The 12,859-nt window shown below is 45.4% G+C and overlaps 1 protein-coding gene across 2 annotated transcripts in view; it reads right to left on the bottom strand.

The window, feature by feature from the left end:
• Positions 1-12,859, bottom strand: part of LOC147628383 (uncharacterized) — a 45,681-nt gene that overhangs the window by 15,013 nt on the left and 17,809 nt on the right. The window contains exons 2-3 of one of the 2 annotated variants that reach the window (XM_086813460.1): positions 10,029-10,127; positions 9,790-9,924 (exon numbers count right to left, since the gene is read on the bottom strand). In XM_086813460.1, the coding sequence (XP_086669586.1) occupies positions 9,790-9,924; positions 10,029-10,127 (234 nt within the window). The remainder of the gene's footprint in view (positions 1-9,789; positions 9,925-10,028; positions 10,128-12,859) is intronic. The other variant, XM_086813461.1, reaches the window with a different exon arrangement.

Below are 12,859 nucleotides of genomic sequence, written 5' to 3'. Positions count from 1 at the left end.
TGAGGCCAAGACTCACATCACCTACGGGAAGCCAAGCCTCGTGTCACCCATAGTCTAGCCAGGACAGGAACTATGCTGAGTGGCTGAGCCTGAATGTTCTGATACCAATGTTGCATGCGCGGAAGCCTTGCTATACCGATCCGCAACCCTAAGCCTGATTAAGAACAACATGCTGATTATACATGATATAGCAGAAAGAAGAGAGAGAGAGAGAGAGAGAGAGAGAGAGAGTTGGTGTCAAGGTTTTATTGTCTTATGGTACAAAAAGGTAGCTGAATGCCTGTACATATTCTAGGCCCTTGGCCTACCCCTTAGGGGTGACCTCTGGTCCCTTCTACATATTTATTGAATTCTACTTCTTCAAAATGTGAATGAATGCATGATTGATGGAAATGATGACTTGATGCTTATATATATGCTTGGAGTTGCTACTCGGTCCAATGCTATTGCTATCAGCCAGTTCTTGGACAAAATATTCATAAAATATTCCCTTTAAATGTTGCGCTTACTTCCTTGCATGCCCCATTTGTTGGCCGATTCACTTGTGCTTGGCCGCCTGGTCCCCTGCTCGCTGTCAACTACTATATGGAGACTAGATACCCCATGCCCTCCATGTGCTTAACATGCTGATGATGATGTTGGTGATGATGATGATGATCCTTAATGCTAAGCCTTAACTGCTGTCCTAATCAAGGACTATGCTATTCATGATAAGGTTTAGACCATGGCATGGGTGTGCACGTGACATTTTCACTTGAGGTCAATTGTTTAGAAGCCGGGGGGGTATGTCTGACAGAATGCACAGCGGAAATGAAGACAACTGCTGTAGAGAGCAAAACGTAGATAAGAGAGGGAAAGAGAAGCTATATAAACTTTGTATATACACTAGAAAATCCCAAAATGCTACAATGCAAGTGTGGGGGGCAAGGGCCATTTTATATGGCCCCAGGCTGCTGGTTGGCCAGCCCAAAACAAGCCGACAGTAGCGTAGATGCTCACGACCAGCAGAACATGCTCACGACAAGGTAAAAACCAGTCAGCCAGGTAAACATAAACGGCCAGAACTACAGAACAGGTTGGGTAGCAAAGGGATCAATCGGCCAGCATCTGATGCAGCCGACAGGCAGAAAACAACCTCCAACACCTAGCAAAAAATGAAAAAATACATGGAAAGTGAGGAAAAATGGGGGAACACCTAAAAATGGTCGGGCACACCCACAACAGAGGCCCTGGTGTAATGTACAGACAAGAGATGACTGCTAACACCCCCTCTCAGCTCCTAGATGTGGAACCAACCCCAGTGAGCTGGAGTGCTACCGGAGCATAGCCTTACGTAGAGACTTCGTGAAGAGGTCCGCCGAATTGTCCTCATTGAACAATAAACAAGCAAGACGTCACCAGCCAAAATCTTCTCACAAACAAAGTGATATTGTATCTCTATGTGCTTGGTTCGAGCATGGAAGACCAAGTTCCGAGTAATAGCGATACAACTATGGTTATCACACTTGATGACCGTGGGCTCCTTCTGTGGAACCCAATCTCGCCAAGCAACCTCCGCAGCCACACAACCTCGCAAGCAGCACCACAAGTAGCCCGGTACTCTGCCTCTGTAGACGACAAGGCAATAGTTGACTGCCTCTTGCTACTCCATGATATAGCTCCTGAGCCGAGGATAAAACTATAGCCTGATGTAGATCTCCTCGTGTCTGGATCTCCTCCCCAATCTGAGTCACTCCAGCCTTGGAGTCAGACTCTGTCCTTCGCTTCCCCTCCAGTGTCATAGAAGAGTCCAAGATCCTTCGTACCCTATAGATACCGCAAGATCCACAATCCTGCGTCCCAATGAGACTTCAAAGGCATCTGCAGAAGGTATGAAAAACCTCATAACCAACCAAGATCAGATCCTGTATATAATCAATCCTGCTCCTCACTAGAATCCTCAAAAGAAATGAGTCAATCTACTCCAACACTGTACCAAGAGTAGCCAAATGCTGTACAAAAGCATGCTCTGAAAAGGTCTGCATCGCAAGATGTAAAGGCTCTGTAGAAAAGATGGGGTCCATCTCCTCAAACTCTACACCATGAGTTGCCCAATGCTGTACATAAGTACACGCCACTGAGGTGGGCATCGCAAGATGAAAGGACTCCACATCCCCCTCTGAAAAAAGATATCGTCAAACTGGTACAAGCCCAACCTGATTCTGATACAAATCCAAAAACTTTGGAAGTACCACTATGCCCCAGGCACGATTTAGCAACCACAGATCCAAAGCATCCCACTGGGTCCAAAAAACCATCCTCCAAAACAACAAACCTGCAGAACTCGCAGGGGGAGGGGCATCCTCAGAAGCATCACAAAGAGAGGCAGAGGTAGACTCCTCACAATGAGGAAGGAAAGCAAGAATATAAACTGCAGTGGTAACAAAGTCCTCAAAAGCATCATAGATAGCAAAAGATTGTTCCATAAGTAGAATCAGATCCCAAGAATCAGCAACAAATAAAAAATCCATGTGAAAGGATCACACCTCAAGGGCAAAACACCCTCCTTGTTCTGCAAACACTGCAAAGAACACAAGCTCGGACACAAAAAACTCTGCTCAAGATCTCTGAAAATATGACTGCTCTCCTCCAAAATCTGTAAACTCCTGTCACAGAAGAAAGTCTCCGCAGATACAAAACAACTCCCGAAACTGATCCTCAAGTGAAGTAGCTGGAGAAAGGCCCCTCTGAGTGTAGAAAACTCCTATGGAAAGAAAAACGCAAAACACTGCTATCCAGCAAGAAATAGCACTCCACCGCCAATAGAAGGCAAGGAACATGAAGAAACCGGGAAACCGTGTAGGCCACGAACAAAACACAAGTATAGATGCTCCAAAATCAGCAAAATGCTGACTGGAATCAGAAATTCAGAATCCTCCTCAAGTACCTAACTGCCTCCAAAGCCACAATCCAAACAAGAAACCCCCTTTCCAAGTGATATGTGTCCACTGGAGAAGAAAACGCAGCCAAACAAGGGCTGCAAACCTGAAAATTCAGGTCAACCAATGTCCACACCTCCTATGAGGAAAAACGCTGAAGAGAAGGTACCTTTGGGTCCAACACATGAAGCCTAGGTGAAGGTAGAGCTACAAGCAAGATCAGTTCAGAAAAAACGCAGTAACCATGGCTGCAAATCTGAAAACGCAGAGGTATTCGGGGCAGTAGAAAGGGCTGAATCTGGAAACGCAGAAGAAATAGATACACCCAAGCCTCAGATCAGCAAATCAGTATCAAAAACCTGTAGAAGAAAAAAACGCAGCAAATATGTTGCTACTGGCCTGTACAAAACAGGCGACCAGCACTACAAGGGGGGTATGAATGCTGAGAACTGCTGCAAACTACTGTAAACAGCCACCTGTAGAAAAACGCAGCAACCTGTGCTGCTGCCCTAAAAATAGTGCAAAAAACAAGTGTTCTCAAAGGTCAAACCGATGAAGAAGGGCCACGGGCTGCTGAGAAGAAACGCCTGAAAGAGGCAGGCGGCCAGCAGCACTTCTGAGAAAAAAAAAATGCAGATATGTCCACCTTGCTGAAAACGCAAAAATGCAAGACGGAGAGGAGGGAGCATCCAACACTGAAGATCACCGGCGCTCTGATATGATAGAATGTGCAGCGGAAGAAGGGAAAGTGGAAACACAGGAGAGAGAGAGTGAGAGAGAGAGAGATGGAGAGGAAACACAGGTGAGAACCTGCTCTCAATATCATCACCAAAAGGAATACATGTCCCGAGCAAGAGGGGAGAAAACCTCGTATGCGAGGGACTGCAGCAAACAATGCTAAGCAAGCAGTGAGAAATGAGGGAGGCAAGCCAGCTATATATATGCCCATGAGTAGGCAGCCGACTGGTGATAAAAACACCTCCACGACTAGGAAAACACCCAAGACTCCATAATATGGGGAATAATGTGGGAAAATATATGTGAGGGGTGACCAGCCCCTCTGACTAACATAGTCAGCCCTAGAGGCTATAATTGGACACCAAACAGGAAGCCAGCAAGAAGGAGATGATGTCTAACAGGCACTGCAGGCATGCACTAGCCCCGTCAATGTGGCTGGGCCATGGCAGTGCCAGGCGCACCAGCAGTGGCAGTGCAACTAGAGGAAAAGCGGCTCTATGCAGTGGCACGCAGTGGTGGCAGTTGTTTTGGGCAGTGGTGCGTGGCGACAACAGGATTCAAACAACAAAACAGCAATACAAAAGGTGCAGCTAGTGCGCACAAGCTCAAATACCAATTGTTACACCCGGCACAGAGATAGGGAGGCGATCGAAGGGTTCAACTGCAAGGAGAGAAGGTGAGGCATGACTAGAGAGAGAGGGAGAGAAGACGCACACGATTATCAGCATGATTAATATAACACTTAATTGGGGATTAAGGGATTAGGAAGCATCGTGGAAAGCATATAATATTATTAGAATGTGGTCCTTTTATAGGTGAACCTCCCTTTACATGGTGTAGGCATAAGCTAACACCACATATGCTACATGTCAACATGTTGTGTCAAGTGTCCAAAGAGGTGTCACTAGTACAATCTTCAGAAGCCATAGAGTCTTGGGCTCTCATCAAATAAAGAGTCTTGGGGATCATTATTAAATGAGACCTATGACCGTTTGGCACACCCACAGAGACACGAACCTGTTTATCTAAGCCCTAGTTCACACACAAGTAAGTGCTAGTTTACACAAACCACCTACCTCTGTTTATTTACTAGCCCGTTACACATTTTCACTACCGTTAATATTCCCAACATCACATTCTCCCTCGCTTGCATTGTAGTTGTCCTCAACGGCACAGTGTCCTTAAAAAGTGTCCTTTCATAAAAGGAAAATATACAAGCAAAGCTCATCCACAGCATAGTTTCCAGAAACGCCGTTTCTGGACCACCGAAACGTTCCACGTTTCAGAAACGTTTCCAGAAACGGAAACGGCGTTTCCAAGTTTTATTTTTTCCAGGGTTTAGAAACCCGCGTGCTCTCTTTCGCCGGCATTTTGCGCCTTCTTTCCGCCGCCTGTTTGGAGCTGCTCTACCCATCTACCTTGCCCTCTACTCCTCTACCTCCACATCAGCCCTCTACCACGCCCTCTACCTCTCTACTTGGGGCCTCCACCTTTGCCATCTAAGCTCTACCAAGCAAGAAGGAGTCACACCTTGCTCGCAGCCTGCAGGACCAGAAAAACAGCCTCCACTTCTCGAATCTCTCCGAGTCTTCCGACCTCGAACCGCACAAGTAAGTTAAGTAACATGGCTCGGACTCCGGATCCTTTTTGGCAGCATGTGGAGCAAGTGGGGGGTTATGCAGGATCTAGTGGCTCCAGGAAATGGAGATGTAAATATTGTGGGTTGGCCAAAACGGGGAGTGTCACCCGTGTGAAGGACCATCTTGCTCATGTTCCAAACAAAGATGTAGGGCCATGCCCCTCTGTTCCTCTAGATGTTCGGAAAAGCCTTGAAATGTGGAGGCGAAAGCGTTTGGCCATTCCCGAAGAGGAAGTATCTACAGCAATGGGTGGTCAAGAGCATGAAGCTGGTTCAAGTCAAGCAGCAGCAGCAAAGAGGGCCAGAGGCAGAGACACACGATCAGATTTCTCCTCTACCTCAGTGTCGGGTGTGCATGCAAGGAGGACTCCTTTGCCAGGTGATGTATCACATTCACAAGACACCCCTCCAATAAATACTGTACAAAGCGCTAGCATCCAAGCAGGATTTCAAAAGCAAGCAATTGCAGAGGCAACTAGGGAGCTCACCCGGATGTTCATACGGTGTGCCATTCCCTTTCATGTGGCCAAGACAAATCAATGGAGGAAGACCATGAGGGCCATCAGCCGCATTGGATGCGAGTGGGATGGCCCTACATCTGAGGCTCTGCGGACACGAGAGCTAAAGCGGGAAAAATCATGCATAGAAGTGCAGCTAGAGCCCTTGAAGGAAACATGGAAAAAGTATGGCTGCACTATATTGTGTGATGGGTGGTCAGATGTACGCAGGAGAAATGTATACAATGTTTTGGTGTCATGCTGCAAAGGCACTATGTTTTTGAAAGCCATTGATGCCTCCCTCCCAGGTCTCACAGTTACAGGTGCATTTATTTGGACACATATAAGGGAGGCTATAGTGCAAGTTGGGCCTGAGAATGTTGTGCAGGTGGTGACAAATAATGGAAGTAATTGTAAGTCTATGGGCTCTATGCTAGAGGATGAATTTCCAGCCATTGTGTGGACCCTTGTGCATCACATAGCCTCGACTTATTGATTGAGGACATAGGTCAAATACAATGGGTTGAAGCCATCTTTTGCACCGCACGAAGCATGGTGAAGTTTGTGAAGAAGAGGCCAAAAGTCTTGAGCATGTATCGGGCCTACAGCACTCTTGAGCTATTGCAGCCTGCAGCCACCAGATTTGCATACATGTTCATTGTGCTTGAGAGACTCTTGCGAGTCCGCAGAGAGTTGGTACGCACTGTCTACTCAAATGAATGGCTAGAGTGGGATGAGAGAGAGAGCCCCAAGGCAAGAGGTTTTGGGCGTGATGTCATGAGAGAGGAGTGGTGGGTAGAGGTTGAGGGGTTGATCAAAACTCTCAACCCCATCTACACAGTGTTACGCATTACAGACATGGAGGGCAGTACTCTAGGCCTTTTATATGAGTACATGGACAAGATTGGGGAGGCTCTCAACAAGCAAGACTACTTGAGAGCAGAGCAGTAAGTCTCCTCAGTCATGGCTACCCTTGCTTTACTTCTTATCTTTATTTTACTCTTGAGTCTTTACATTGGTCTCGACTCTTGACTCTTGTTTTTTGTCCTTTTTTATCTTATGGTTTGATCTCTAAAGGGTTGATGAAATCAAGGCTGTGTGGAATCGGCGATGGGATTGGTTTCACAGGCCGATTCATGCAATAGCACATGTATTGCATCCTTTGTGGCGAGATGAGGAGCAATACGAGAACGAGGAGCTAGAAGAAGGCTTCATGACATACATGAGGAACTTGACATCTGGTAATGTGCACATGCTGAAATGTATAGAGGATGATCTCTTGGCCTTTCGCAACCCGACAGGGAGCTTTGGTCGAGAGACTGCAAAGCTTCGAGAGACTCAGCTACAGCCTGTCTCATGGTGGGAGAAGTATGGAAATTGTGCTCCCACGCTGGTAATTCACTACCCTTAAATACAGTTTACATAGTACACTGTACAATGTGCATCTTTCTTGTTTCCACTTAGTTCTAATTTCTAATTGTATGTGCATTTCAATAACAGAAACGAATCGCCATTCGAGTGCTCTCACAGGATTGCAGTTCGGGTCCATGTGAGAGGAATTGGAGCACTTGGGCCCTCTTCCATACAAAGAAGAGGAATAGGCTGAGTACCGCTCGGCTAGAGCGGTTGGTGTTTTGTCATTGCAACCTCCAGCTCCTTGAGAGGAATGCCCGACATCCGGAGCCTTCGCAGGTGAATGTGGATAAGATCGACATCAGGAGGGAGAGGTTCATCCCAGAGATCCCACGGAATGAGCGTGATATGTACACCTTGCTTTATGAGGAGCTGACAGTGCCGAGCCACAACACCCGCTGCACCACCCATTCTCAGAGGCAGAGGGGGGGATCCATCGCTTCCACTTCAGCAGAGGCAGAGGACCACGATCCTACCATTTCTTCATCTGAGCCTGACTCTCATGAGTCGGAGGATGACTCCTCCATGGATGATCTTGATGAGTGATTTTTGGAGCACTTAGCTCTAGGATTTTGTCATGCCAGCAGCTGCTGCCAACCTGCCAGCCACATGGATATTTTTTGATCATGTTTTGTATTTACTATAGTCTATACATATGGATTATGGATTATGGATGATGGATGATGGATGATGGATGATGGATCTTGTTTTGTATTGACTCTTTTGAGGCTTGAGCCTTGAGCCTACAGTTGTCATTTCTGAATTTTGATCTATCATTTGAGTCTTTGACATTGAACTTGAGCAAAGATGTATTTTTCAAGCTTTTGTAATGTTTTTATTAATTATATATGTATGTATTGAACCCTAAAACCGAAACTCCGTTTCCCCGTTTCTTCCCGAAGGCCGAAACTCCGAAACTCCGTTTCCCGCCGTGCTCCGCACCCCCGTTTCCGAAACTCGTGGAAACTATGATCCACAGTACCCAAGATCCCAAACACTACGAGACCACTTTGCATCCAATGCAAGGGTTCACATTCCACCTCGTCGTGTCAGCACAAAGACTTGCAGAGAAACCTACGGATGACCAACTCTTGCATGACCTAGCACTTTGTGTTTGTCCAAAACTGGCCATGAAGAATCATTGCAGGCCACTAAGAATCCTCAGGTAGCCCATGGGAAGAACACTTTGGAAAATGGCCTTGCAAAACTCCGCTATCCACACTCCAACCACTAATGCATCGGCTCAACCAGATCACAATACCTACGTTCACCAACTCCAATGCACCTTGAAGGATAGAACCAAGAACAATACTCCTTGGAAGAGTTGAACCAAATCTGTATCCATCAGTACTGCTTGCATTTGTATATCTGGACCACTATCTCCTTGTGGAACACATACTTCAAGTAATACATCCCCTGATACACCGAAGAAAAAACTCTGGCTATTGTCGATAGTCTCCAAGAAATCTCTGCACACTGTGAACTAGTATATTCTCCCAGAGTTAAGACAAATGTGGTGATATGTCCTCCTGTGGTGCCTCCATGACATTGAACACAGAAGATACTCCACCCAATGCACACGGCAGGTGAGAAGATTCCATTTGTGTATATGTACCAAGGTTTGAGAGTAGAGAGAGAGAGAAGAGAGCAGCAAAATCAAACACGCACAGCACACACAAGGCCTAAAACTATTATTTTGTATTACGTACAAGAAGTAAGTATCATGACTGAATTTTGAGTACAAGGGATGACTGAGAACGAAGACACCAATACTCAACCGGTGCTCTGCAGTAGATCCCCTTGGCCAGCCCACACCTGTAGAGAAACACTCTCTAGATGCCTAGCGTTGCAAAGTATGCAGATGATAATGATGATATCCTTATGCACATATATATGCACCAGAGTGCTGGTCAGCTGTTAGAAGCTGCTGTCTGCCTGTTTTTATTGTCCATGACCTCCATTTAGTGATGCCAACCAGCTGTCCACTGGGCGCCTGCCACATGGCACAGGTGCCAGTCCCAAGGCAGCCCACAGGCCTGCACAACCATGGCCGCCTCTGCTAACTGCGTGCGCACTCTGCCTGATGCCTTCTTGGCTGTCCGTTTGCCACCTGGCTGCCATGTGACGCTACTACAGGTGAGGTGTCTCACACCTTGAGTCTCTTCATCATCTAGCTCCATGGCTCCATCCTGCCTGAATTCTGGAAAAACAATATCTTAGCCTTGATACCCTAGCCTCCCAAGAAGGTCTACATCTAGCGTCTGTATCTCATCCAAAAAAAGAGTCCCTGGTCCTCAACTTAGCAGAGAGAATCAGAACGCTGTTCGAGTAAGCACTGGACGGGACCTGTATTCCCATAGTACGCTAGGCATCAAAAGAGGGTATAAAGGGCAGCAACATGTCACATAAGCATAAAAATGCACATCGGTTCAGAAAATTAAACAGTATACTACTTTTTTAAACCATCAAAGTATAAAAAACCCTTTTCCTGATAAATATTTTTCCATATTGACAACACAAAATATGGTCGTAAGTTCATAACCCAGACATGCTCAAGAACCTTGCACACGATTTGAAAACTTACCTCAAGTTGCCTTCGAACAAGGTCCACATACTTATCAAGTTTTGGCAAGGCAAGGAGCTGTGGGATTAACATGTTCCGCGCGTATCCTTTTGCAACTTTCACAATCTCTCCAGCTTTTCCGACCTTGTTGAGGTCCTAGAGATAAGAAACAAGTAAAGAAGGCATTCAGATGAACATGTGAAACAACTTTTGACCTTATAAATAGGCGCTAAGTATTTGGAGTTAGTAAAAGTACATACCGCCGTAAGAATGATTTCCATCTGCTTGGGAGCTGCCTTTAAGCCACGAGTTTGCAGTAGAAAGCAATTTTGTTGCCTTAGAAATGGCCCTGAGTCCTGCTTTTATCACCCAAAACAAAAAAGAAATGATTTTATTTCCCAGCATTATATTGAAGATAAGATCTTATGTGAAGAGAGAGAGAGAGAGAGAGAGCAGGAGCAGGCAGCACTGAAATCTTGACTAGCAGAGTAAGGCATGTTCCTCTCTCTCCACACTTATGTGTTACATATCATGCATATTTATTTGAACCTCCCTACCCTCCCTTGTGAGAACCACCTCTTAACCTGTATCGACATGCAATTATGTGATGGAACACAGAGCTGTCCCCAAGAAAAATGCACATGGTAAGTGAACCCCCAAGTATCTTGACCTCTCAATAGAGCCCCATCAGCTCTATATAAACCCTTCCTGATGAAGCATGTCAAGTTGATCCCATGTTATATGATATATCTGCCAAAAATCAACTCTAATAACTCTGCTTCACTTTTGTTTCAACAATCTACCTGCCTATGGTCCCATGTGGCATTGCATCAATACAAACTAGAGTAGTCCAGTTATATATGAAACCGAAAAATTTACCATTCAAAGCAAACAATTTGACAAATTTACACTATACTGCTTGAAAACCTGTTTCTAACAATTTCAAATGTTAAGGTAAGGCACCACTCAACCAAACACTGGTGGTACTCAACCATCCGCCATGCATAGTTATTGTCTCCCGTGCAAGTCTTCTAGTCTCCATGAATGTCCTTGCTGGTGGTACTCGACCATCCGCCATTCATAGTTATTGTCTCCCGTGCAAGTCTTCTAGTCTCCATGAATGTCCTTGCTCATTGTTTTCTAGCCACTTGCTTAAAAGTTTCATAAAGTGGACATTCACATGACGCCAACCTTCCGAGCACTTTCTAAACAGTTGGCAGGCCTTCATGTACCCACTGCCCACCAGTGTTAGTGAATACCAACAGTAAATGTCGATTTGGGCAGCCAATTGCATACAGGAAGATGGGCAAACTATGGTAGTCTCTATCTCCCCTCGCCTGTCTCTTTTGTTTTAGTGTTACGTGTTTTAAATTGGTAATAGGCAACATGTGAGCAAGGAAGCTCTCGGTTAGGCAAGATTACGGCTAAATCTTAACGTATGTAAAAGGAAGTGGAAAAGATAGAAATGGAGATGGTGTCCACATTAGGGTTTGCAGATACAAAGAGATGAAAGCATAGGAAAAAGAGAGAGACAGTATGTGGAATACGGTATACCCTAAACGACTACTTTTTGATAGAATTGCAGTAACATGGACAGATAACAATGAACTCTATTATATTAAACAATTACAAGAGATGCCTTTAAATAGGCCTTAAAACCTTAAATTAGTGGCATCAGTAATGGCTTCATAGCAAGGCTCTTGCACTCTCCACTACAAATATGTTCACATGCATGCTTTGGGTTGAGTATAAATCGCCAACACTCCCCCCTAGTGTTTGTTGAAATGTGCAATGTAAAATGAATGGGTTATATGGTTGAGTATGTGGGAAAGCACCCTAGAACTGCAAGATATTATGGAAAGATAAGAATGCCACATATGATATTGTATGGTGTGTGAGTGACCAAAAAAGTGAAAAAGAGTGTGCCACATGGATGCACACATGTAAAGTGAGATAACAGCTATCTATATTAGAAGCCTCGTTGTATGGTTCATTAGCATATACAATAGAATTGATTGTTGAGTGTGCTACTCTCTCTCTCTCTCTCTCTCTCTCTCTCTCTCTCTAGCAATGGCTTTCTTAATGTGGTATAACCCACCTTAGTTATGCTTAATCTATGTTGCTAATCGCTATGATCAATCCCATAGTAGGTGAAACCGGCCTTCAGCAACTTGACGGGCAGTGAACACACTTAATCACACTTTAATCACTTTACGAACTAGAATAATAAATTTGGAAGAAGAAGCAAATAATTAAGTGGAGCTAGAGTACTCCTGCACAAAAGACCAATTGGCCCTAAAGCATGGCACCCCCGCAGGTATTTATTTATAACTCAAGGTCGGCGTAGCCCTTATACAATTCCCGAGAAGATTCCTCCTTGATCCACGGGGAGGAGATCTCCTTCAAGCTTTCACCCAAGATGTGTTGTGGGATACAAGGGCCTTGGCCTCTATTCGTACAAGTTTGGGAAAAAAACTATGCTTTTCCCCCTTAGACACATCTACTAGAAAGGCTTTTTTTCAAAAAGACTATCGAAAAGCTCTTTTTTTCTCTCTTTTTTTTTAATAAAAGAAAAACACAAGTAGCTCTAGCGTTTTTTTTTCAAAAACCCACGCTGCTTTTCTTTTTTTGAGATATATTTTTTTATATGGGCTGCCCGGCGTTTTCTCTTGCGCCTTTTTTTCCTATGCGACTTGCTGGCCGGCGCCCACGCTTTACATGCTGCACGGCGCTTCGCTACTGCTGCCCACGCTATATGCACCTGTCCGCCTGCGTGGCAGCCAGCCGCCATCACTGCTGCTTGCCTTGCGCCTGTTTGCACAGCTTCGCTTCTCTTTGCCTTCGCTACCCTGCTACAAACATGGCAACGCTAAGCTTGTGCGCCTGCCTACGTGGCAGTACCTCAGCCGCCTCAGCTCCTGAGCAGCAACCAGCCACACGATGCAGCCAGCCGTACCTGCACATGTGTCAGCTACCACGTGGCAGTGCCACGTCAGCTGTTGACTGTGCTGTCCCAAAAGATGCTGCCCCTGCAACAGGATAAGAGAAGAACACATGCATATGAGCATGCACACACACACACCAAACATGC

This window comes from Cibotium barometz, chromosome 19 (assembly GCF_041138505.1).
Source record: "Cibotium barometz isolate CiBa-2024 chromosome 19, ASM4113850v1, whole genome shotgun sequence".
Taxonomy (NCBI): domain Eukaryota; kingdom Viridiplantae; phylum Streptophyta; class Polypodiopsida; order Cyatheales; family Cibotiaceae; genus Cibotium; species Cibotium barometz.
The sequence above is the reverse complement of the archived record's forward strand: the minus strand, read 5'-3'. Positions and strand labels throughout refer to the sequence as shown.